We start from the raw sequence: 26,454 nt of genomic DNA, 5'->3' as shown, positions 1-26,454 counted from the left end.
CCGGCGATGGACGTCATTTCCGGTAAGAGGGAGTGTGGGGGGTGGTAGCCGACGATGGACGTCACATCGGGTACGTGGGGGGGGGGGTGGTGGGAAGCCGGTGAAGGACGTCATGTCCGGTACGAGGGGGGGGATGGTCGCCGGGGTAACCGGCGGTGTGCGTCACGTCCGGTACGGTCGGGGTTGATAAATTTGTTTTCATATTCTTTGGGTTTTTCGGTAAAGCCACATAGATAGAAAAATAATAATAGAAATATCCCGACGTTTCGATGGCAACACGAGCAATCGTCGTGAGGTGAAAAAAAAAATCTAGCGGGGAGAGCTGCTGAAGCAGGGACGTTATTGTACAGGTCTTGTTGTGGCGACAAACGCGCGCGCGTAGTGACGTCACGTCCGACTGTGTGACGTCACGGGTAGGCGGGCTCTCCGCGTCAGTTCGCGGCCGTCTGTTTACCGGACCGCTCGCTGCTCTGTGACGGCGGCAGCGGCGGCGGCGGCGGCTTCTCGCAATTCGCCGCGCGTTTAAATAAAAAAAATATATAACAACGCACGAAGCCAATCTAGACGGACTCCTAATGCGTTTTAAAACAACAGGTACATACAACAGAAATGTACGAAATACCACGTAGCGTTTAGAGTCATCGATGAAGCCGAGTAGTTTCGTCGAAGGGAAGAGAGGCGGCGGCTGCTGCTGTGTTTTTTTGACAGCTTGACGCGGTGTCGAGGTTTAAGAAGGGGGTGGGGGGGGTATCGGGACGACCGTCATCGGCCGCGTAGGAATCGCGAGCGCTCGCCTCATTGTTTAGTGCGGAGCGCGCGTGGTTGACGACAGCGGCGGCGGTGGTGGCCTCCCCTACGGGCTGACGCTGCGGGGAGGGTTGAGTTATAGTGGCCGTGCGTGCGGTCGGCTCCCGTGTTTTTTGTAGTTTTCCGGTGGCAGTCGTCTTGACGTCAGCGGGTTTCTGCGAGCAAAGTCAACTCCATGGCCGTTGCCTGACCCAGGTGAGTTGTGTGTCTGTACTGGTACAGTAATTAATTTGGCAAGGTCTCTTTAACAGGGTGATGAGAGAGGAAGGTGCCTGACGTGCCGCTATTTTGCCAGGGTGAGAGATAGATCCATTTGCTGGGTTTGTTGAAGGGATTTTAGGGGACCGTGGCCAGGGACCGGTCGATATCTCACTCGCAACAGATGTTCGCCTTGGCTGGTTACGAACTTGGGTTTCAGGGCTCGTAGGACATTGTGCTCACCACCGCGACGCCGCTCCACTCCTCTGCCCTCCCCCCATCGTTTGTGGTCTTGTTTTTTAAGCGGATAAGAGGGATGAGGAAGGGGTATTACATACAGTCTTTATTCAACCAGTTGCTGAGAGGTTAATCCTAACGCTTGTCTAACCAGGTGTGAGGTGGAATATTGATGGCGCTTGCCTACGTAGTTAATAGAGGACATCCGTTTACATTAGGCCCTTTTTTTAATTGTGTGAGGAAATACATTGTCATGGCACTCGTCTGATCCTATGAGAGTTAAGGCCCGGAGGCATATGTCTTAGCAAGCTGAGCGGTAGAATCAATTGGTTCTGGTAATCGTAGACTTAATTGATATGTATTGTGCATTGTTCATATGTAACTATGTGGCAGGTGAGGCAACGATGCCATTTGTCTTACCAGACGAGAGGGGGCATGTTTATGGCTCTCTTTGTTTGACAAAGACGCAAGGCCAAAAACAAATTGTTTTCATTCCGTAGATGTGTATTTAGGCTATGTGTCCGAGACTGACACAAATTTGAAGCTTTGTTTAACAAAAACACACCCAACGTATTGTCTGTTGTGGTCCCATAACGTTCTCGTCATACAATTTCAGTTATGTATTCGGGAGTGACGTTGCATTGTCATGATTATAGTGCTATGAAAGCACATGTGACGTAATTTTCCATAGCAAACCTTCAAATGCGTACCTGGCAGCCCACAACACACATCCTAGGTAGACATCTACAAGCTAAGAGCTGTTTGGTGTTGTGTATGCTTCGAAGGAGGTAAGGTTGGTGAAACATTTACTATCTAGGCCTTTGTTCATGTGAGTGTTGGGTGGCACACACTGGCCCAGCTCGCCACTATCCTTTCACCGGGCAAAGAGAGCCCATTGATGTGGTCACTCTTGTAAGGGAAACCTGAGTGACTTGTTAGGCAGGGAGATTTGTGTGAATCTGTATAGCGTAGCTATTGGCCATCTGCTGTGCCCAAAAGCCGACACTGGCTGACTAAGCTTGTAAGCTAATTGTTTTTGGCCGCGGCAGTCTCATTTCATTGGCCCCTCCAGCTGATGGACAACACGACAGCGTAAAAATACCGTACAACCACCTCACTCTGACAGTACAGTATGTGACGGACAGTGAGAGTGCTGTATTGCTCTTGAGTCTTCGTTCGCTAAAATGTGGGCGTTGACCTGGAAGGAAGCACAGGACTTTGGTATGCCTGCTAATGTCCGAATGGTCAAACAAAGTTGACGGTTTTGGGGTCATGGTAATGGGAACAGCTTCCTGTGGCTGCAGGTCTGCCGCCTGTCAGAAGGTTACTCTGGTAGCAGCTCGACCAGCGACTCTTCTTTGTCACTGAAAGGCCGCTACGACTATTCTTAGTCACTGTAACAAACCGAAACAATGGACTTGTGGTCAACGCTTCCCTTTTTAAAAGTACAGTTTTTTCCCATTGATAACTACGAGAGGTTTTTCTTAGACAAAAGTTGATGCTGGTAGATCGCAATCCCAACGTGTAATTCGTAAAGTCATGATGCTCAATTTCGTTTGTTGGAAAGGTGACGAGGTTTAGAAATGGAATGTGGCTGTCTTGCAACCCTGTACAGAAGAGGTGGAATCCTCTCCTCAAGCGTCTGTCTCTTGTCTTGTACAGAAGAGGTGGAATCCTCTCCTAAAGCGTCTGTCTCTTGTCTTGTACAGAAGAGGTGGAATCCTCTCCTCAAGCGTCTGTCTCTTGTCTTGTACAGAAGAGGTGGAATCCTCTCCTAAAGCGTTTGTCTCTTGTCTTGTACAGAAGAGGTGGAATCCTCTCCTAAAGCGTCTGTCTCTTGTCTTGTACAGAAGAGGTGGAATCCTCTCCTCAAGCGTCTGTCTCTTGTCTTGTACAGAAGAGGTGGAATCCTCTCCTAAAGCGTTTGGCTCTTGCCTCGTGGCGTAAACACTGTAGAACAAAACGTCACCTTCCTGTTTACGTTCGCACCCCATATAGTGAGCAGTGTAAATGTGTGCTTTACAGCAGGCTGGAAAACCGGAGAGCTGACATTTGAGTCACGCAGCTAATGTGAAAGCCATACCAGGGTTAATGGTTTTGTTGAGAGAGTATAAACGACCTTAAAAAGCATTTGTTATTACGTGTACAGTATACGAAGTGTATATATTTACTTGCAGAGTTTTGATGCCAATGAAGGATAATGCATGACTGTTTTCATATGTTTTAAAATATATATACATTTCTGTGCAGTGAACCATTTTAACGATGAATTATTTCGAATTTAAAATGTGGGCTTATTTACATAATGGGTTACACAAACTAGGCAAGTTTGTCAAGTGTTGCGGTGATTCATAGCCTGCGAGTGGAGCAGTGCCACAGTGTTTAACGCATTGTACAGTGCTATGAGTCCGGGTCTCTTTGAGTGTGGTTCCCTGCCTTGGCCAACAGTGGCGAGAGAGAGAGAGTCGAACTGTTCCTGACCCCCGCTTCACCAAATTGCTCTGACAATCGTGAAGTATGGTAAAATACCCCCCCATGAATGACAGCGGTAGCGGCCTTCATCCAGCATCTGATTTGCATTTCTTCCTTCATTGGGCCCTGTCACGCCAAAATCGGGTTGCTGTTTGTGGAGTTTCTGTTTCCCCGCCGTTGTCATCGGCGTCTTGTTCCGAGCTCGCGTTGAGTTGTAATAAAAATACAAAAAACATATTAATTGTAAGATGAAGTGAACAAAAATGATTGAGAAAATAAGTTTATCAGCATTCCACCTAATACATCTGATAAATTATTGGTTTGTTGGTAATAATAACCAGGGTATAGAATCACGCTTATTTTGTCTTATAAATTTAAGATGTTTCCATAAAGTTTCAAATGTATGACCTGTGGATTTAAAAAAAATTTGGGATAGTAATAGCACATGAGCTAAAAAAAGTTTAATATGGCATGTAGAGCAACTTTAATATGTAAATATGTAGTAATGTTTACCGCTTCTTGTCATTCCATTTCTGAATGAAGACCTCCCCCACGCCGTGTCGGTCATAGGGTTGTTTCACCATACTTCGTCATGCTCGTTTCTGCGGGTTAGTCAAGGAGGCCCTTAGGACCGGTTCATATATCATCTCGCCACTGATGTCAGCTGTGTCCAAGAATCAAACTCGGGTTCGCGGGTTCAGAACGCATTGTACTAACCATTGTAAGTTGGTATGTAAAGCATAGCATATATATCTATGAAAGCATCTATTAAATGAAGTAAACATGTCATGCAAAAATAGCAATGCAGTAATGGAATACGAGCGATATTAATATGTGCAGGGTTATGCACCGACCGGCATCTGCTGTAGACATGTAAAGACGCGCGCTGATCGATCCAGACAGAGATGGCGGAAGCGGAAACAGGCTATCGCAGGCTGGACTCTTACGATGATGAAGAGTCCCCGAACCATGAGCGGGAGGTTCTCGTGCACGTTCCCGAGGGCAGCAAAGGTACACGTTTTTCACTCGCTGTTTAATTGCCTGATTGAATTGAGTTAATGCTTTGTTTTAACGTGAATGTTTTTTTTTAAACTTGAAAGGAAACGGAGATGTAAAATACTTACAAACATGTGTTCCTGGCTTGCTGCCTCACTTGCACTGTCCCTTAGACTTATGGCTCAGGTCGTATTGTAAAGTTAACGTTTTTGAGAAATGTGTTAGCTGTTTTGTATTTTACGGTGCACATAATAGACGATGCCAAGAGATGCACCATTTGGTGACTTGACTAACGAGATAAAACACATGTCATACAAAACCCGAGCTTACTCAGTGTTTTGAACCTACATTTTCAGATTGTATTCATAATTATTTACTTCAGAAGTATAAAACTGTAGTCATGTGGTTTCTTGTGCCCCTGAAGGTCAACATGTGTTTTTTTGTCACTGCTTCGTATTCATCTGCAAGGATTAAAAGCCCCATAATGATATGCGGTACAAACATAACGAGAAATATCACCCTGAATGTTGTAGCTTATGATAAACATTGTTACGTACCCTGATGTCATTTAGAAAGCTATTGATTTAATGGAAATTTGTACAGTAGCTTTGCTTACATAGAACATTGGGTTCTAAAAAAAATATTTTTAAAAGTGATGCGTGTCATGTGAGTGGTGTCCTGTTATGTGCTATTTTAAGGAAGTAATCTATAAGGAGGTGACTTTGTAAACGGCATGGTAGGGAAATTTTAGTAACTGTCTTACATTTACATTTTAATGCAGGTGTCCCTCGCATAAAGCGTGACACGCATTCCTGAAAAACGGCACGTTAGTCAAATCGCGCTGGATGAAGCCTATTTTTCCATGTGAAAACGGGGGGTGTGTTACCAAAAATATAATTTAATTATTTTACCCCTGAATTTACCACGCACGTATACATTTAATACGTAATAATAATATAAAAAAATACTTAAGAAGTTTATAACAAATAAGATTAAAAAGGTTACTTATTATAAAAGTTACTGAACGCTTCTGTGAGCAGCAGACAATGCAAACAAAGTTAGCAAATTTAAAATGGCTATGCCCAGCCCTGTGACGTGATGACGCCATCAGAAATATATTTTTTTACCTTGAAATTTTCTAATTGAAACTATATATTGTTATATTAAATTAACATTTTTTTGAGCATATAACTATGAAAACGCATCGCGTAAGTATGTGAAGTATGACCCTAATAGATGAATTGCGTACCTGCGAAATTTGCGCTATTGGGGGAGCGTGTTACGCAAGTAACGCCTATGTAATTGCTGTGGAAAATTATTTGTTTGTTTTTAAATAACTGCTTGTTTCATGTGTATGTTTATATTAATGTTAGCTGGTTTTTTATTATATTCTTTGGGTCTTTCGGTAAAGTCACGTAGATAGGTTCAAAGAAATTTTTTAAAAAATATTAATGTTTATATGAGATTAATGTTATCTGGATGAGTAATTAGACGTTCTGCTTGGCTGTATACTGATATTCTGCTTCTAAGCGTAAAATGTCAGATATATTATCGAAGCACATTCATGAACTTAACCTTTATCTACTAAAATGCACTCTAAATAGTAATTTAATAAATTGGAATTATATATAGCAATGATATGACTTTGTTTTTAAAAGTTGATAAATGTAATATATATTAATAATGCTCTAAAAGTATATATTTTTATTATTTCAGCCCGGTGGAACCACATTGAAAACTTGGACTACTTCTTCACAAGAATATCCTTTTTATGTGGCGGAATTCTAATATTTAAGTGTTTTTAATCTTTCAGGAATGGTGTCATGTAAGGATGATAGGACCAGCAATCTTTTAGAATGTAATTCATTGATCCCTATTGCTTTGTCTTTTAACTGCATTAAAACCTTCTGGCAGCTGGGGATGTACATTATGTCAACTACTGGAAAACGAGGTCACATCCTCCTGTTGTTATGCCCCTAAAGGTCTGGTTCTCTGAACAACCTGTGCATTTGACAATTGCCACTTGTCTGCTGTATTAGAAACAAATACGGTGAATTGCAGTGTTACCATGAGGGCACTCGTGATTTGTATGTGTCGGCAGCGGTGGTGACTCCTTTATTAAAATACATTGAATCTGGAATTATATAGCATCTCCATGTAATTGTACCTCAAGATGGCATTATTGAATGCTTTGCATGGGGGTGAGAACTAACAAGCTGTTTGTTGCAATTTTTAAAATATATATTTATGTTGTCGCTAATGTAAATCTTATGTAGCTCATAATCATTTTCCTTAAGAATGCCAGGCCAGTTTTCTGACACACTGAGATCTCGCTTTCCTCTTAGTGACAGTAGAGAAACGTGTTGATATATTTGTTTTTGCCTGTTCTTTTTTATCCACAATGTTATCAAGTAATTTATCAACAATGTTATATAAATATATGAAAATGTTGAGATATTTTACATTTATAAATACTATATAAAATATATACATTTTCCCATTGGTGAGGCTGATTTTAATTTCTCAGCTAATATATTATTTTTATTTGGGAATGTAGTGAATATGTACTTTTTGTTGTTGCAACATTTAACTTTTTCAATTAATACTACTTTGGTATACGAATAATAGCCTTTTACACATAATCATTTAAAATGGTGCAGGCTTCCCAATTTTTGACTTAACTTTCGTGACTGCAGGAATTCATATTCTTGGTTCTTTCGGTGAAGTCACGTAGATAAAAAAATAAAAATAATAAAATTAAGAATACAAATAAATTGAAAATAATAAAAGCAAAAAAATCCACGACGTTTCGATCGCAACACAAGCGGTCTTCATCAGGCGGAAAAAGACCGCTTGTGTTGCGATCGAAACGTCGTGGGTTTTTCGCGTTTGTTATTTTCAATTTATTTTTAATTTGAATTTTATTTTATTCTTTTTATTTTCTATCTACGTGACATTACCGAAAGAACCAAGAATAAGACTTCCCAATGTTGCCGTTTCTGGAAAACCTTGTGGTAGTTGTGAGTATCATATGTACAATCTCTTCCAGGAAATGTCCTAAATTGTTTGTAGGTCACTGAACTCCCAACCTTCCGAATTTTTTCAAAGGTTTGCAGTTACTCTCTAACCAGCTATTGTAATTGGATCCCGATTTTTGAGCCTGTGTATACATCGAAATGCAAATTTGCACATTGATGTTTATGTTTGTGAAGATGATTATCTTACGTTTTGGCACTGCTGACTGTACAGTAATTTTTCCATCGTCACGTGTAGAAATGTAATATATTCCACACCATTTTATCTTTGTTTTACCTCCATTGAGATAGTTGTTTAGTTCGGCACATTTCCTAGAAGAGATTTGTTTGGGTTTTGGGAGCTTCCCATCAGGTATGACATTCAGGGCTCTGTTTAAAACAACTACTGTTTTACTTCACAGTAACTTTCGTTCAATGTTATATACACTGTCAGACTCACTCTGAAAATGTAGTTTTTTGGGCAAATAAATCAGTATAATGTCTAGTGACAAAATCAGATATATCTAGCATTCTGACCTTGTACTTTTTGCTCAAACAATTAATCATTAAACATTATTGATAGAGCATAGTATTTATAATAAAGTTATCATCCATAAAGGGGGGATAGTATGATGACTTATAACCCCTGTTCACATTTGATGGTTAAACAGTAAACCATGAAAGGCTGTTATGGTGACACGTTTGTTAATTTTATTGCTGAAGCTTTTGTGTTGAACTCTTAACTTTAACTTGACAACACATTGATTGTTCCCCTCCTTTTCCTTAATTAAATGTATTACATATATCATTTCCACCAGAAACATGGTTTTGCCTGCATGATGCTAGCAGAATTCTTTGAATTGGTGTAAGTATATATTTTTTCAAAATTATTTCGTTGATACAAATGTGAATACTGTGTTAAGCATATATAGTCTTTCCTGTTGATCTCACGTCTGGATCACACATTTGTTTTACAGACAATTCCTCTTTGTTGTGACCTTCACCACGTTTCTGATCAACTGTGTGGACTACGATATCCTCTTTGCCAATAAGCAAGTACATCCACAACCCAGCAGAAAAGTGACTCTCTACGATGCTTTGCTTTCCAGTGAAAAATGTACCGAGAGGTAGGAATGTCTATTTAAAGTCTTGACCTTCACACATGCTTTCAGTACAATTCAGGTTTGCCAAGAGCTCAAATCGAGTGGCCAAGTATAATGATGTACGTATAATGTAAACTTCTGAATGATTCAATGCTCTGACTAATACTAAAGACAGGTACTCTGAGATGTGTTTCCAAGAAAGGTGCTGAACATAAGTCCTTATTGTATTGTATGTTAATTAAGGGAATATACACAATTAAGTGGTGAGTGATAAACTGCATGATTTACAATACTTTTAATACACAGTCTTATACCTTTGAAACATTGCTCTTGATTATAGTGTATTATATGACACATTACTATTACGTGAATGAGTCCATCAAAACCACATGACATTTTGTGAACCACTGTGCCAAAATAATTGGCAGCTGTGTTTTGAATATGCTTTTTTTTCTTGAACTTGGGTTGGTATACCTGTGGTATTTACAAAACTATTCTTCTGTCTTTTAGCATTGCCTACAGTTTAATACTTATTTCTACCCGGGGGGGGAAGTTTTTTTTTGAAAGACCATTCACTTAAAGATATTTTGTTTCTGGCGCACAATCGCTCTGTTCAGATGGCAATTATCAGGCTGTCACATTCACAACAATATTACAAAGTATTATATTGCCTTCAGATAAAAGCGTTATTCAACCAAAAATACAAACACTCTTCATGCATTGAATCAATGCTAAAACTGAAATTTGTGCTCTGCCTCATAATTTGAAGGTTTGCATTCGAAGTTAATCTTTCGAATCTGCTCATGAAAGTGTGAAATTACCTTTGTGAAGTAGATTAAATGTATCTCAGTGTGTAGCACATTTCACGTTCTGAAAAGGAAATAATTTGCACTAATGTATTAATTAGCCAAACGTTGTTTGTAAGTGGAGTTTGAGAATGTAAGTTGGTGACTGTTGTGTTGTTATTTTCATGCCTTTCATTATTTTTTGCTAAAATATATTTTTGTCATTGTGAGATGAACAGCATGAACTACATCGTTCTCAGTTGTTTGTTGCCAGTTGGTTTATTGATTCAGAGGGCATCCAATATTTGGTAAAAAAATGTCTGAAAGTACTTTTGAACTATTTCACATTTAAAACATGCTAATATTTTTTCATTACGAAAATATATTCAACTAAATGAAGGATTTTATAATTTGTGCATTGCCAAGTTGGACTGAAGTATCTCCGTTTCACACCAGTCAAGATGTGTATTCTTGGTGCCACCAGTTAGGTGACAGCCACTATGAGGATATGTGCGAGCAATTATGAACTAGCACCTGTTTTGACCTGGGGGGGGGGAGGGAGCGTGGGGTAAATTCTAGCCCCTGCGTCAATTTATATTGAGAAAAGCACAGACAGGCTGTTGCCATGCGTTGGTCACATTTTGTTTTGAAAATGTGTGTGCGTGGCAAGGACAAAATTAGGAGTGAGTCACATGCTTTGCTCACGTGTTTCATTTTCCCAGTGCAAACCTTGGGACATACACAGGTGCTGTTAACACCATATGGTGTTAATGTTTACAGAATTGTCATCAGTATTAGATGCGTGGAATTAAGTATGCAGTTATAATTTCTAAACAGCTATTTCAAATAATTTTAACATGAACAAAGTCTGGAACCCATGACACTGAGTAAGCACTGTACACAATCTGTTATTCATTAAAGATAGATTTGGCACATGTTTATTTATGTGTAACATCACATATGTGTGTTTTTTATACTATGTTAGGTAAGGGATAATTGTACTAATTGTCAGCTCTAATTGGTGTTGACATATAAAAAAAAATGTTTTATAAACTGCTAAAAGTATGGCAGTTTATGAAGTGGATACCTTTTATAATATAGAATCATTCAATGGGAGCTAGATATGTATATCTGTAATTACATGTGTTTTGGTCTTTAACGAAGGGATTCAATAATACTGTTGATGAAAAACAACTCCAAATCTTAAACTGCTTTGCAGTTGTAAACACATAAAAACCTGCACATGTCAAGAGGCGGTAATCTGCTCCCTTCGTCTGATGCATGAGCAGGATTCGTGGAAACAGTTGGATCATCTTCCTGATAGTGATGGCAGGGACATTCTGGCTGTATCGTCTCATCAAGGTCATCTACAACTTCTCCAGCTATTTAGAGATCCGTGCTTTCTACATTAACGCTCTCAAGATCCCCATGGTTAGTGGGCACATGCAGTGGGTGCCTTGAGAAAATGTGTGGAACACCTGTGACACTTTTCACCGTGTATATATTGTTTATGTATGTACGTTGCTATGAGCTGACTTGTTTTAAAAGTTATAATAGAAATGACAATGAGACGAAACTGATATATTGCATATGCCTTTAACATTTTTAGATAATGTGGTGCAGTATAAACATGGTTTTGGTATTTGTTTTTGGTCATGGCATTTAAAGTAATATATTTTGGATATTTATTACATTCCCATAGTGTAACTTTGGTAAGATCAGGCATATTTAATATAGAGAGCAATATGTATAAATGGAACAAGAGGGTATGTTTTAAACTGAATAGATCTGAGGATTTCCCTAAAAGAACACGATGCCACTTTATTATGTGTTGTGTATGGCAACCATGTAGCTCATTGATGAAGCATATATTTATGACCTCTATTTGACAATACCTGAGTTTAACACGTAGGCTTTCGCGGCCAATATCCATAATACAAATCTTTTTTTTGGGTCAGATCGTGTAAATATGTGTCATTAAACCGCCACCACCTGACAGTTAACTAGTAAGGTTTGTCATGTAAACAGAACATGCCAATTCATTACTAGTACAGCACACCGGTGTGTTGGAGAGCAAAGCAATAAAACCTGTATTATGAATATCTGAAAGGTTCCACCTCTTACCCAGAAATACTGTATTGTGATTGCACTTATTTACAGTGGTAAAAACATGAAAATACCCACTGAACACGAAAGCAGATCATTTTGATTTCCAATAAGCTTGGAAACATCAAGGCTCATGCTTAGTCCACCCCCTACTGGCAAGATTTGGAAATGTTTTTAAAGATAATTTGCAAACGTGGATTAATGAAGGTGAACGTTCGGTGGCACAGTAGTTAATTCATTGCACTAGGAACTTAGCATCCTGAGTTTGGTTCCCAGCCATGGCAAACATGAGTGACGATGTATAGCTGAACTTCATTAACCTACACTGACGCATGATTAAGTATGGTAATACAACCCCTGTGATTGACACAGCGTTGGAGGGGCCTTCCGGTATTGAAATGACCAAAGGCTGAATATCTATCCTAAGGATCTCTACCATCCAGATTTTTGCTACTACACACTGAATTTGTGAGACGTTACACAAAATTCCCTTCACCATGAAATCACCAGAGAAGAATTGTCATGTAAATATGGAGTTGTGCATTTTCGTGTGGTGGCGCGTACAGGCAGAGCTTCAGAACTTCTCGTGGCAGGAGGTTCAGGAGCGTGTGCTGGCAGTGCAGAAAGAGCAGCAAATGTGCATCCACAAGCGCGAGCTCACCGAGCTCGACATGCACCATCGTATCCTGCGCTTCAAGAACTATCTGGTGGCCATGGTCAACAAATCGCTGCTGCCCGTGCGTGTCCGCGTGCCCTTCGCCGGCGAGAGCGCCCTCCTCACGCAGGGCCTCAAATACAACCTGGAAATGCTGCTCTTCTGGGGCCCTGGCGCGCCATTCCAGAGTGCCTGGAGCCTTCGGCCCGAGTACAAGCGGGCTGGCTGCCGGCTGGAGCTGGCTGAGCGACTAGGCCGCACTATCTTGCTCGTTGGCCTTGCCAACCTCGTCCTCTGCCCCTTAGTCGTCGTCTGGCAGGTACCGTGAGTGCGACATTCCATATAGTGCGCTGCCAGTGCTGTAGTCGCACGTCAGAAATGCATTTTCCACAAACACTGCCCATTAAAAAGATTGTAAGCCAACACTTTTGCAAATGCAAAACGTTGCATGAATATCAGAACGCCTGATAAATTAATACAGTAGACTCTCAATTATCCACGTGCGGGTTTATCTGATTTGTGGATTAACCGCCGCACTTCAGATTTTGGCATGAATGACTCGTGGATTTTCCCTCAAGCCCAAATTAATAATCTAAAAACAGTTATACATTGTTAGTCTTAGAAATGTTGTTTACACGTGACATGCTTAAACTAAACAAATATGTGCTCCGGTTAAAACGAAAATTCACGTGATCGCCTCTGCAGTACAATAGTTGCATATCTTTACAAGTGGAGGGAGTTTTATTTTTATTGCCGTGGCACTGCTATCGCTGAGTACGCGCATCGATCGCTCGATTTTTTTGCCAATTTTAGTTTTATATTCTTGGTTCTTTCGGTAAAGTCACGTAGAAGGGAAACAATAAAATAATAAAAATATAAAACAATAAAATTCTCACGACGTTTCGACTGCAACACAAGCAATCATCATCAGGTGTGAAAACCACAGCAAGAAAATGTTCTTGCTGTGGTTTTACCGAAAGAACCAAGAATATGAATCCCTGCAGTCACGAAAGCTTTAAATAAAATTTTTAGTTTTGTTCATTAACAAGCAAAATTTTCTTAACTTAAACATAATTTAGACCAATATTAGTGTTTTTTGGCGTAGAGATCTGCGGAAATTTTCTATTTTTAGATTATCCGCATTTTTTTATTTCTGCGGCAGTCCTCTCCATCATTGGTGCGAATAATCGAGAGTCGACTGTGATCATATTGCCAATTTCATATAATCCGTTTTTTTGCAAGCGATCTTTTTAACTGCATTTATATAATTTTTCATTGAAATCATGTTCTGGAAAAATGTATCAATGTAAGATTATTGAACATATTTTAATTATTCACTGCTGTATATGAGGTTCTTTGTGTACAGTATATGGAATCTATCATTTATGAATGGGGTTCTCTGGCCAGGTGTTGCATGCCTTCTTCCGGTATGCGGAAGTGCTGAAGCGCGAGCCCGGTAGCCTGGGTGCGCGCCGCTGGTCCCTGTATGGGCAGCTCTACCTGCGCCACCTCAATGAGCTGGACCACGAGCTGCGTGCGCGGCTGGGACGTGGATACCGCCACGCCGCCAGGTGCTTGTGCCGCACGTTAACCACATACCTGTTAACCCATACGATTTGCCCGTGTTCGTGTACAGGGAAATTTGAGTTTTCAGGTTCATACGGCGTACAGCCGTTGCAATATGGGCAACATTTTTTTTGCCTTTTGTGTTTCTCCCTTGTGATTGGACTTTGTAGGATGAACGTTGAGATTTATAAGGGCACGGGGTGACCAATAAGATCTGAATTGGTCTGTAAATAAGGTAGGCACTGATAAGGGGTTGACAGTTATGGAACCACTACTGCGCTGAAGTCGGATAGTAAGGGCTCCCTACAGCTCTTCGCATTCTTAAAGCAGGATACAGCTGCGGGTTTTGAATTGTGGCAGTAAAGGATGCAAATGCTAGTGGGTGTTTGGGATACTTGCAGTGCCTGCAATTGATAGGTTATTTATGCATGACAGGCCAGCATCCTTGAGCTAAATATTTTGTGTAATCCATGAGGATTCAATGAAATTCTTGCACTGTTAATCAAGTTCGGTAATTGCCTTGTTAATAAAATTGTCTCACTGCTTATTGTAAAGTTTAAAGTGCAGAATCCTTCCGTTCAAGGGGCTTCTCTCTTGATGTGTGGGGATAGGTACATGGACTCGTTTACGGCACCTATGATGGCTGTGCTTGCCAAGAACGTGACGTTTTTTGCCGGCTCATTATTGGCTGTGCTGCTGGCGCTTACGGTGTATGATGAGGATGTGCTGTCCGTGGAACACGTGTTGACCGCTATCACGGCACTGGGTGTACTGCTCACCGTCTGCCGGTAAGTGAGCACGATTTCTTCCCAAATGTGATCCCTCATTTTTTTCCGTATCTAGACAATTAGAATATTTTTCTAACCACCCCCTCGATATGTTCTGTGATCCTTTCCAAAGGGCATTTATTCCAGATGAACACCTGGTGTGGAACCCTGAACACCTGCTACAGGCAGTTCTTGCTCACATCCACTATATGCCCGAGCACTGGAAGGGCATAGCCCACAAGACAGAAACCAGAGATGAGTTTTCTCAACTTTTCCAGTACAAGGCAGTAAGTACTACAAGAGCCACAATGCATGTTTATGTATACCCTGATGTGTATATAGCGTGTTTTTATTTCCCTGATTGCTATGGTTATATTTTACAGTGAGTAAACAATTAACAACAAGAGTAAACAATTATGGCTGGTAATTGAGAAACTTTTTGCGTCCAAAATGCTAATAGGCATTCATCATGGAAGAGCTGCTGAGCCCCATCATCACACCCTTCATCCTCATATTTGGTGTGAGGCCAAAGGCCCTGGAGATTGTCGACTTCTTCCGAAACTTCACTGTGGAGGTGGTGGGCGTGGGCGATGTCTGCTCCTTTGCACAGATGGACATCCGCCGGCATGGCAACCCCACGGTCTGTGGATTCATCCTTGTCCTTTGTCGTCGTGTGATAATTACCCAATTTTATCTTTTTCATATGAATGCTAAACTTTAATTAATTTAAGTGGCTTAACAATTTTAGAGTCTCAGAATTAATTAATAAGCCAAATATCAATCCATTGCGTTAACTTAACTTGGTAATTACATTTTTCTCTCCCTTTTAAAATACAGTGGATGTCAGCAGGGCAGACAGAAGCATCCTATTATCAACAAGCCGAAGACGGGAAGACGGAGCTCTCTCTTGTTCACTTCGCTATCTCGAATCCCCGCTGGCGCCCACCACGGGGCAGCAATGTGTATCTCAACCAGCTGAGAGAGCAAGTGCAGCGTGACAGCACTGCCAATCCGCAGCCCCTGCTTTTCAGCTCATTGCAAACTATCGAGTCGCAATCAGGGGTCAGTAACATTTGAAACGGTGCATGCACAACAAGATAATGCTTTAGTGCTATGTTTTGCTGCCTTAGGTGGTATACATTTCTGCTTTGACCCATGGACTGTCTTTTCTTCTTTGGTGACCGCTGTTATTAATCTTGATGACGGACCATTATCCAAAAATTTTGACATTGCTTGTTAAGAAAAGTGGGCTTGGGCAGGCCGCATTACAAGATTTGGTAGCCGATAGATGAAACTGATGGAACACTTGTAATACTAAAAGTACAGGTTTTTTTTCTGCATGAGGTTTTTTCAGTGTTAAAGAGAACTTTATAATCACCAGCATAATCTGCTTTATGTGCACTCTCAAGTTACTGTGCAAATCAGATTGAACACGTGGTGTGGCTTTATCAGTTTGGGGTCATGGTGTACTTTAAAGTATTTCTATTCCGTGTCTTATTACTTAGTTTTTACTGCATTCATGATTGAATTCAAGTCGGGAACATTGTGCTTCTCTTTTACGTTTCGGTGTTCTGTGCAGCCATACGGCTTGCTGGGCAGCATGTTGGGAGGCCCTTCCTCGCTGACGGCATACCGATCGACACGCGACGCCACCTGCAGTCTTCCTGAAATGTCTGCGGCTACGGCTGCTGCCACAGCACTTATGTCGCTCTCCATGCCATCTGCGTCCCTCACTCCGGGGCCCAGGGAGGAGCTCGCCGAGATGCCAGATTCCACCCCTGGAAATACCACTGTGACCGCACGCCCCGGCTCATCCACTGGCGCTGTGGGGGGCATGTCCATGAGCACCGGTGGTAGAGGAAAAGTCAGGTATACAGCATAGTTTCATAATGAAAACTTTATCACGGTAGTAAATGTCCGGTATCAGTTTTAGATTTGACAGGTCCTTATCTTCATGTGAATATAATGCAGACTGCTTTGACAGAGACCAACCTTGTCATAAGACATCAGCTCTTGTTTGAACCTTAGTATTGTCCAACAAAAAAACATGCTCTGGTAGTATACGCACTCTCTCTGGTGTGGACCAATCAGTTTCAAAGACAATGCATATACTACCAGAGCATGTTTTTTTTGTTTGCATGTTCACCACAAGTATATGTGGTTAATGCAGACATGATTCCTTGCAAAAGGTTTCAGTTTCGTGTTTTAACATCTTAACACCTGTTTCATTGCCAGTAAGGGTAAAAGCCTATTGTTATATGTTGATACTGGAAAGAGGTCCCAAGATTAATGGTAAAAATTTGGAAAAACTCAAATGTACCCACAAATTGGGATTACACATAGCAATCAAAGCCCCCTGCTGGCAGACTAATGCCGTTTTTAGGCCAAGTGCCTCAGCAACCTTGTCACTTGGGGTGCACTTTCAAATATTTGAGATTGCATGCAAATTCTTTCTCGCTTGTATAGTGTTCCAAAATATGCCATTGTGTAAAGAGCACCCCATGAAAAACAAATACACTCAGAATTGTAGGAAAATGTTTCATAGTCGTGTCTCATGTATCATCAATGCATTGTTGAATTTAATGTGTTTTGGACACTGTTGCAGTTTCGGAGGAACGGATTTCCGTTCCAGCAGTGTAGGCAGCAGCTTCAGGGAAGGTCCTTCACAAAGCAGCATATTATCAGAGTTTGCTTCGGCCGAAATGAGCCTGCACGCGATCTACATGCATGAGGTATCTTACTAGATTTTGTGCCATACAATATCCATACCTTTATTAGACATGGGGCATTTAAACGAAAAGCATATTTGAGTAATTACGTTTTGTTAAATTATTTTGTGCAAACGTTGAAATGATAAAGTAACACAAACTGCTATATATGTATTATGTTCCCAAGAAAGTTTGTATGTTAAACAGTATTCCTTTGAATAAATGTGTAAACAACAAAGTTTGGTATATTGAACAATAATAAAATGGGTTTCCAACATTTTTGACAGAAATAGTTATGCTTATCAGGATGCTAGTATTGACGTATTTGCTGAAAACTGTCTCATGGTGTTTCTGTAACCAGGCACGTAGGAATTATGCGACAAGCGACGCCCAGGCTCGGTACCACTGGCAGCAGCCTGAGAACAATGGAGACGATGACACAATGGACGAGGTCAACGCCCTGTCTGGTTTCAGGGAGTCAAGTTTGCAGCTGCACAACACTGGCTCGAACTCTGGTTCGCACTCAAGCTCAGTTTTGGGCTCGGGCCAAAGAGAGACGTATGTGTCTCCTTCTGCAAGCATAGGCCACTCTGGGGACTATATGCCACCCAACATTGGCTCCTTGCAGGACACTCACGGCGACAGCCTGGGGCTAATGGTGACAAGAGAGAACACAGAACTAGGTGCGTTCCCCTTTCGGCACTACGGTGGCACATCAGGTGAGCACTCGAAACTTCACCCGTTGTCTTTTTCCAAGAATGACCAGTACTAATAAAAAAATCTTTGAATACATTAGAATTCCATTACAGTATCATGCAACACCTTTCGTTTAACAATTTTGAGTGCCTTATTCTTACGTGGTAAAATAACTTAAACCATATTTTGGAAAACATTGTTACTGACGGAATTGTCTTTTTGCCTAAATTTATTGAGAAATGTGCAAACCAATGCTAGTTTTCTTCATGGTTGTGTCAATGGCTTGTGCTGCTACACTTTCATGTTGACCCCTAAAGCATCGGAAAATATGCTGCAGCCCGAGCAAGGCTCTCCCAGGTTTGGGTTAATGCCCATGGGCGGCTGGCAGGAGGACATGGCTGGATTGGGGACCATTGACCCACATGGGGGTGTGCCCAGCTGCATGTCTCCCAACCCGCAACAGATCAACGAGGTTGCTTACACTTTCCACTCGCTGTTCCTTAACACTTGATATGAGTTTATAGTTCATTACTAATGCAGGTAACAAAGTATATAAGGATAAACATGTCTTGCCTGTATAAAAACTTTGCATTAAAAATTTAAAACCAGGTACGTTTTTTTATTCCTTTGTTAAAAAAGTAGAGGTTTTGTCAACGTTGACCTTTTTTTGCATATTTAGTTTCTCAAAGCAATATTTTAACTTTGAAATGACATGAACCAATGTCTTTCCATCACAGAATTAAATGAACGGCTGCTCCTGGAAAAAATGGAAGTGAGCTCTACAATTACTGGCATCTCATTTGGCCAGCAGTGGCAAAAGGGTGTGTGCATCCTGTGCAATGGTGATTGTGCTCAATGTAACAAAACAAGTACTGCATGTACTGTGTTTAATTTAAATGGAAATGTCTGCATCATTTACTGCAATTGATGTCCACTGTGTAATTGAAAAAAATGACTGTGTTCCTTAGAGCTTTAAAAACACATCTCTTTAACCTGCGTAGGCATTTAACTTTTCTTACGTACTTTAATTTGTTGATATGAAAATGTATTAAAACATTAATGCATGCTTAGATTGCAAGTTTATATTGAAAACTTAACAGTTTTTGAATCGGTGGTCAAAAGCCACATTCTCTACATTAATGCTGCAGTAAAAGGTAAAAACACGGTTGTGAATTTACCGATAGACAAATGTGGTAACAGATGCTGCAGCATTTTCTTCCTGGCAAAAACTGGCCAACAAACATATTTTATAAATGTAACCATTGAAACCTAGGTTATTACCCGAGCTGTAAATAATTACCGCTTAGATGTTAACTATTCGAATGTAAGTCTCACGCATCCACTTTTTACTTTCTGCAAGTATACCGAGAACAACATGGTCATTATTTTAATTGTATTTTTTTTAACAGTTTTAATACTTAAGTGTTAAGATGTGTTGTGCTATGTACAACATACACAAATACAACGATGGTGTAATACTAATACATGCAATCTGAAAAGAAATTATTTTCTGAAAGTTACCTATTAATGATATATTTATGGTGCTCATATGCTAAGCTTAAAACCGTTTCTGATCTCTGTTCAGTTGTAAGACAGCACTTCCCCAAAAGCTCATCCCACCGGGTGGCGGTGTTTGACCTTTAAGCCGTCTGATCCATGCCATTGCTTATGAATACATGTACTTTGTGCGTGCGTGTGTTTAAAAGGACAAGTTACCCAGGTAATGAAAAGTTATAATGATGAATATGTAAAATACGTGTGTAAAAATTACTCTGCGTATGCAAGTTATGGTGGAAGCTTGCATACACTGCCATGTAGTGGAATTTTAAGGCTGTTATTCCACTGCCTGTAAACATGGGCTCAGTTTGACACTTTTTTTAATTGTACAAGAAACGCTAATATAAGAATGTAATATAAACATTTTCAAATAGATTTTTTTTCATAGCGATGCACTGTTAAATTGTAAGATATTTAATAAATTAATATAAAACCATTGCCCGTTTTGTAAACTTGACTGCAAATGACGTGTTCATGTTTTGTTGATGCAAGAAAATAATAATTTTATTCTTCACTTTCTGAACACCTGTGGACATTAAAAAAAGCTTTATTTCCATCAGTTTATCGGCATTCAAAGTGCACCACAAATATTGTGCCTTGGTCCCTTAACGTCAGATAAAAAACACTGATTTAAACATAGATGCGCTATTATAAAGATATTGCAAATGGCTTGCAAAAAGCTCACAGAGGCTACACAATACAAATGTTATAAAGCAGTACAAACTTTACGGCAGTTAAAGCAGTGCATGTTTTCAAGCAGATATACACTACACGGATGCTGTTAATAATTACTATATTAAAATAAATCACATTACTTTTTTTGAGTGAAAAAAAATCATCCCGAAGCTTTGCTTGGGAGGCTCAATATTAATACTAGGTTTCACGTTTTAAATGTAATAAGCAATTTGGTTTTTAACCACGTGTGGGCATACGCGCATGTGCATTGGACGAATACTGTGCAGGGAATGGCTGTGGCTGGCCAAACTTGATGCAGTTAGGTGTTACGGATGCCAAGGGCTTGTTCCAGCTCCTGTCTGCGCTGCTGCACCTATAAGTACAACACATGCAAGCAACAAATTGTGCACCTAAGGACATTCAAGTACATTGTATATGATCTTGCATTATGGTTCCAACTCGTGTATTCGTGAATAAATGTGCTGCCAGTTACAAATACTTCCAAGTGTTAATGGCAATTATTCTGAATACTTGGACCAATGACATTGAGCGTAATGTTAGTCTATATGTTATAAATCATTAACACTTATATCTGTAAACCTTCGAAGTTGTGAAAATGCTGTTTGCCGCAAGACTGCACGAAATTAGATGAGCGGGTTAATGTTTTAAGTGAAGAACAATTTGGGCGGGAGGGAGTAGGATGGTTTTGGCTACCCATTTCCAGGAAATAATTTGCAGCAATGTCTAGTAGCATGAATGCAGCAGTTTACATTGTATTGTCTGCCATTTAAACAGCGACACCATAGACTACTGGTAACTTAATCACGAATTAACATCATTCCACAAACAATATAATGCAGCATGTCATGCTTTGCAGACTATTAAACATAAAATTGAAACATTTAATGTGACTCATGTCAGCCAATTCAAGGATAACATGAAATGTGCACCTTACCTCAAGACGGTTTATAATAGTGTGAATCATTTCACCATTGTTATTTAAAAGACAACATGTTTACTCGCATGCTTTGAGTTAATAAAGCAAGATCTGGAATCGTATATTTTCACATTACAAAATTATAAATGAACAAATAATAGCAACTGAAGGCTATTAAAATGGCTTATTATTAGGTATACTATTCATGGCAAGGAAATATTAACTTGGAACATTGATACAGCCTGATATTGTCAATATGAGATGAACAAATGCTGCAGACATGCAGAAATGCATTGAATAAGGTTGGATATTTGGGGAAATCCTTTTTGCTAAATTAGATTGTTTTTATTCCATTACAATGATGGGAGATTTAAAGAACAAACGCATATTTACTTATTCACAAGTGAGTAATTGTGGGTTAGGTTTATTTGATCTGCCACAGTCATCAAGGAAGATGAGTTTAACCCAGTAATACATTGACATGTTTGGACCACAAATTTACTGGACTGGCCATGTAATTATGTTTTAAGGTAACATCATGCAGGACAGCTTTCTGAAGTAGAATCTGTTTAAATACAATTAAATTCATGAAGATTGTTGGCTGTAGGTTGCCTTTAAGGGGATCAAGCTGCTGGCGATTATGATTAAAGTGATGAGAAGGCATCTAATATTGCCTTGTCAATAACAGCATTGATTTAAATTATTAAACAGGCAAGCTGAATTGAAAGTGAATTTCACTGTAGGCAGAATCATGTTTAACCTTGGAATAGAAGTAGCGACAGACAGCCTCCTGCGACCACGGCTGAAAGTAAAACTCAGCACGCCGTTCCTCCTCAGGGTTCCCCACAACATCTGTCATAGTCTGCAGGAGGAATATAAAACAGGAAGTAAAATTGCAATGCACAAACAGACAATCAGCACTCCATCAGATGGGAGGCACAGCCTGCTGCTTCTGCAAATACCCTCGTACATTTGCATTTTATTGTTCTACATTATTAAATATGGAATTTTCAAAGTAGAAGAAATGCAATGTTAATAATACTTTTGTAGCAATGTTAATTATTTTAAAAAGGAACACTTGGATACAATCATTACTACAGCAGGTGCACTGTTAATCCTGTTTTATTATGAACTGTTTCATGTGAGCCAAGAGGGCTCCTACTTTGAGGTCGCGGCTCTGTGACTGCAGCCAGTCGTTGATGAAACCCTGTGGGTCTTGTGCGAAGCCAAGCATGAACTCGCGATGGATCTTGAGCTGATTGATCGTTTCAATTGTCTCGTGGATCTGCAGAAGCAACACATGAGCAGGCCGTACACATCGGCTGATCTTGTCTGGAACAAAGAATTCATTATTGTGATTCTGAAATTTTCAATGGCTGCTTTTTCATAAAAAAAAAAATTAGAGACTTTAGGCAATGTGTGGAAAGTGAAAATATGCCAATTAGAAAAACATGCTATTTCAATAGTACACTCTAAACTGTTCCATTAATTTCAGTAAAATCAACATGAAAACATGTATGACTTTATTTTGACTTATACAAAACTGGTGCTAAAATATGGAAATGAAACAATACTTATGGATTCATTAAGAAAGGGAAAGCATGGAGGATGATAAAAGCCATAATAATCTGCAAGGTGGCTAGGCACGTTCATGCTGGGCAAGTGCAGTTGGTTGATACCTTGTTATCAAGGGCGGCGATCTCCTGCTGGCTTGCTGTCGACAGCAAAAATGAGTTCATCTGAGCCTTCAGCATGTCATCCACCTCCACATCCACGTCATAACATGCTGTCTTCTTCTGGTCATTCGGGTCAACACTGCTGACAATATCGCATCATACATTTAGAATCGACTTGTTATATCAATGTAAATGCAGTATACCTGATACTATCAAGTTCGGGACCTGACTCGCGCACTACCTGATTGTGTGGTTGATGACAATGGGATCTGGAGGCATCAGGAGTCCATGAAGCCGTTGAGGAATCTCAGAGAATTTCATCCTCGGACAGTCAAAAATCTGGGCAGTGTACAATTTTTTAGAAACAAGTTAATTCAACTTACAATTTACACCCAGCCATCGTCCTCTGATCTTCCATGAACATGCTAATTTATCTCACATTAACATCAATAGCCCCGCCCACTTTGTTTATGGCCCTTCGGCTACACCCATTTCAAACCTTTAAAACAGTCTGCCTCAGCAGCTTTCCTCTGTTTTTTTCAGCTTGATGACTGCTTGCATTGCGATTGAAACATAGTTTTTGGTATTTTTTATTATTTTCTTTGAACCTATCTACGTGACTTTACCGAAATACCCAAAGAATACAATTTTACACCTGTAAGTAAATGCACACCACTTTGTAATGTTATTACGTGGCAGTGGGCACTATATCGATGCAGCATGTGGTGAGATGGGCACCATTGGGGTTCCCGGTTGCAGACCTGCTGGAAGTAGGAGTCACAGTTGATGTACTCGCGCTCATGAGAGTCCTGCAGGCGATGTGTCTTAATATACTGCCACAGTGCCTGGATGATGGCGGGCCGAGTCTGGGTGTGGATGCCCAGCAAGCGAGCCAGGTGTGAGTTTAGCTTAAACTGTGGGGGCTGTGGAACACGGCAGTGGAGACAAGCAAAGTTCATTTGCAATACACTGAAAAAACAAACATTCGGTATGGATTACATTAAGAAATTACAAGACTTTTTCACAATAAAATCAGGACAGTAGATTGGTACAATGTTGCACTTAAATGCACCCTTTGTGACATGCACTTTTAGCTTGCTTTTAAGTACACCACATTAACTGTTTAAGACAACATAAAAGGTTTACATTTTCATTCAACCTATATTTTACCAGCAACCATGTCCACAAACTATCCAACTTGGAGGCAGTTCAACACTGTTGATTGTAATTTTAAGTTGTCATCACTGACATAAAAATTGTACATATACAGTATCAAAATGCTACGAATGCATTTTTAGATGCCATACAGGGTAAATGTCTCAAAAGCCAATGAAAAATATTAACGAAAAAAACGAAAAACGCAGGTTGGGAAGACTGAGCAGTGGTATGACACTGCACAAAATCAATCTCAACCACCATAATCCCACGCAGATTGTGAATTGGACTGAAACATCATTAGAGATTGATGCAACATCTCTTATGCTACCAGGAGAAGGAAATGGGTGGGGCAAAGGGTGGGAGAAATTACAAATGCCATTATGTAACCATTGAACTTAAAACGCGGGGAGGGAAATCAGCATGACCCAATATGAGAATCAGAATCAAGGGTAGCAGAGGAGAAGGAGCAACCTCTCAATGTTATAATCAGACTCCTGGCCATACCTGATAATCCAGCATGAGAAGCACTTTGCAACGAACGTTGACGTCACCTGGACGCTTCACCTGGAATCCGTCTGTCTCCTGGGTGGAGGATGTGCGGTGCCACTGGAACAGAGGAACAGTTAAAAAATCATACATCTCCCACCACAACACAAACCATTAATATCTGCTGGAAATTATAATTTAGTTTTCAGCATATGTATATGTCCAAACTTACGGTAATGTGTACCCAAGATTAGACTGCAAGTACTGTGAATGGACCTGTTGCAGAGGTCCACTGTTTGAATCCAGCAGGCCGCCCTGGTTATTACTGAGTGTACGGACTATAAAATGTGCTTTCTGGTTCAAAATTGACGTTAAAGATCTCCTGGCATCATTTGGAATGAGTAGACCATTGTGTGCTGGAATCATGGTCCAAATAAAAAGTATATACAAATTTACAATTACACATTGCAATCAACGCCCCAATTGGCAGACTAATGCAGGCCAGGTGCATTAGTCTGCCAATAGTGCCTTTTAAACTACTTGCATCACAATAATTCATATTATAAAACGCAGTGTGTGCACGTCTTGATTTTAATGTTTTTTTTCACACAAGATCTGTGCGTTATTCCGCCTATAGGGAAACATCAATAGCAGGAGTATTGTGGAGGCTTTGGCAGTAAGATGCAGTGTGCTTTCAAAGGAGTTATGCAAAACTATCACTGTTACTACTACCACTGTTGCTACAATAACGATTGCTGCTGCAGAATCTTGTGCAATGAACAAAACTATTCAGTATATAAAAACAGGAAGTCACTGCACCACAAACAGTTATTCTGCTGTCAGTTGACTGGTATTTTACTAAATCTGCTATTAATAACATACTAAATTATATATTAAATTACAAGAACACAATGGGTATACGCTGCAAAGCTTAGCAGTGTTCATTGGAGCGCTGTCTTTCTGACAGTTCTGTTTCTTCACCTGAGGAAGGCTACTCGTGTTGTGGCCAAAACGTCGTGAGAATTTAATTTGTATTATTTTATTATTTCCCTTCTACGTGACTTTACCGAAAGAACCAAGAAGATAGTTACTACTGGCCAAGACTAAGATAACCTATCGAAATTAAGAGAAATTAAAATTGTAACGTTTGGATAGCTACAGGCTTAGTGCTGCTTGGAAGCAAATAATCAAATAATACATTGTGCGAATGCATGCCTATACAGCTCGGCAGACATCAATGGGGATTACCTGTACGGAATCACAGGTACTGCTATTTTAATGCATGCAAACGACAGGAGGTACAAGAGCAATGTGCATGCATAATGTACGTGGATTACCATATGAATAACCCAACGGCAATGGATACCCATTGTAATTTATATCCACTCATTAACCCCCCCCCCCCCATTCGCACGTGAAAGGCTCACAAGTGACGTCCTCACATCTATCCCTCTATTTAAGGAACAAAACAGGAGGATTTCTCCACAAATCTGGTTGTCCCCCTAATTGTTGTAATTGCTGGCGAAATTTTGTACTCCGATTGTAAATTGTGAATTTGCTCTCCAACACACCAGTGGGCTGTACTAGTAACGAATTGGCATATTCTGTTTATGTGACAAACCTTACTAATTGGCTGTGTCGGGTGGAGGCGGATTTAATGAAATTTATGCGATCTAACCCAAAAAACTATATCATGTTGTGCAGTGTTATATATCTTGGGAATGCTGTGCCTATGAATGTTCCTGACAATCTAATAATTGACTTAACTCGCATTCGTCAATAACACTACATTAAAAAGTAAAAACGTATTATTAAATATATACAAAAATATACGATTTGGAAATGGTCATTCTTC

General features: G+C 40.1%; 2 protein-coding genes across 10 annotated transcripts in view; one reads left to right on the top strand and one right to left on the bottom strand.

The window, feature by feature from the left end:
- The first annotated feature begins 410 nt into the window (after positions 1-410).
- LOC116938638 (autophagy-related protein 9A-like) lies at positions 411-20,840 on the top strand. 6 transcript variants are annotated; one of them, XM_076057978.1, is made up of 17 exons: positions 414-1,002; positions 4,584-4,725; positions 6,427-6,474; positions 8,529-8,589; positions 8,702-8,851; positions 10,902-11,043; positions 12,285-12,692; positions 13,781-13,944; positions 14,551-14,727; positions 14,840-14,993; positions 15,167-15,346; positions 15,544-15,768; positions 16,286-16,575; positions 17,312-17,438; positions 17,776-18,133; positions 18,428-18,582; positions 18,848-20,840. In XM_076057978.1, the coding sequence occupies exons 2-17, from the start codon at positions 4,620-4,622 to the stop codon at positions 18,851-18,853; spliced, it is 2,751 nt and encodes a 916-aa protein (XP_075914093.1). In that variant the 5' UTR covers positions 414-1,002; positions 4,584-4,619; the 3' UTR covers positions 18,854-20,840. The 6 variants fall into 6 exon arrangements, with proteins under 6 accessions (XP_075914085.1, XP_075914076.1, XP_075914073.1 ...); XM_076057970.1 differs by having other exon boundaries at positions 411-594; positions 4,614-4,725; positions 18,428-20,840; XM_076057961.1 differs by having other exon boundaries at positions 411-594; positions 18,428-20,840.
- The window catches only part of LOC116938641 (SWI/SNF-related matrix-associated actin-dependent regulator of chromatin subfamily D member 1-like), a 22,043-nt gene continuing 15,787 nt past the window's right edge, over positions 20,199-26,454 (bottom strand). For 3 of the 4 annotated variants that reach the window (XM_032946049.2, XM_032946048.2, XM_076058063.1), the window contains exons 7-13: positions 24,618-24,719; positions 23,717-23,878; positions 23,197-23,294; positions 22,959-23,097; positions 22,442-22,564; positions 22,040-22,141; positions 20,199-20,715 (exon numbers count right to left, since the gene is read on the bottom strand). In XM_032946049.2, the coding sequence (XP_032801940.2) occupies positions 20,662-20,715; positions 22,040-22,141; positions 22,442-22,564; positions 22,959-23,097; positions 23,197-23,294; positions 23,717-23,878; positions 24,618-24,719 (780 nt within the window). In that variant the 3' untranslated portion in view covers positions 20,199-20,661. The remainder of the gene's footprint in view (positions 20,716-22,039; positions 22,142-22,441; positions 22,565-22,958; positions 23,098-23,196; positions 23,295-23,716; positions 23,879-24,617; positions 24,720-26,454) is intronic. The other variant, XM_076058054.1, reaches the window with a different exon arrangement.

This window comes from Petromyzon marinus, chromosome 4 (genome assembly GCF_048934315.1).
Source record: "Petromyzon marinus isolate PM22_M1 ecotype Great Lakes invasive population chromosome 4, UKy_Petmar_22M1.pri1.0, whole genome shotgun sequence".
Classification (NCBI taxonomy): domain Eukaryota; kingdom Metazoa; phylum Chordata; class Hyperoartia; order Petromyzontiformes; family Petromyzontidae; genus Petromyzon; species Petromyzon marinus.
The sequence above is the reverse complement of the archived record's forward strand: the minus strand, read 5'-3'. Positions and strand labels throughout refer to the sequence as shown.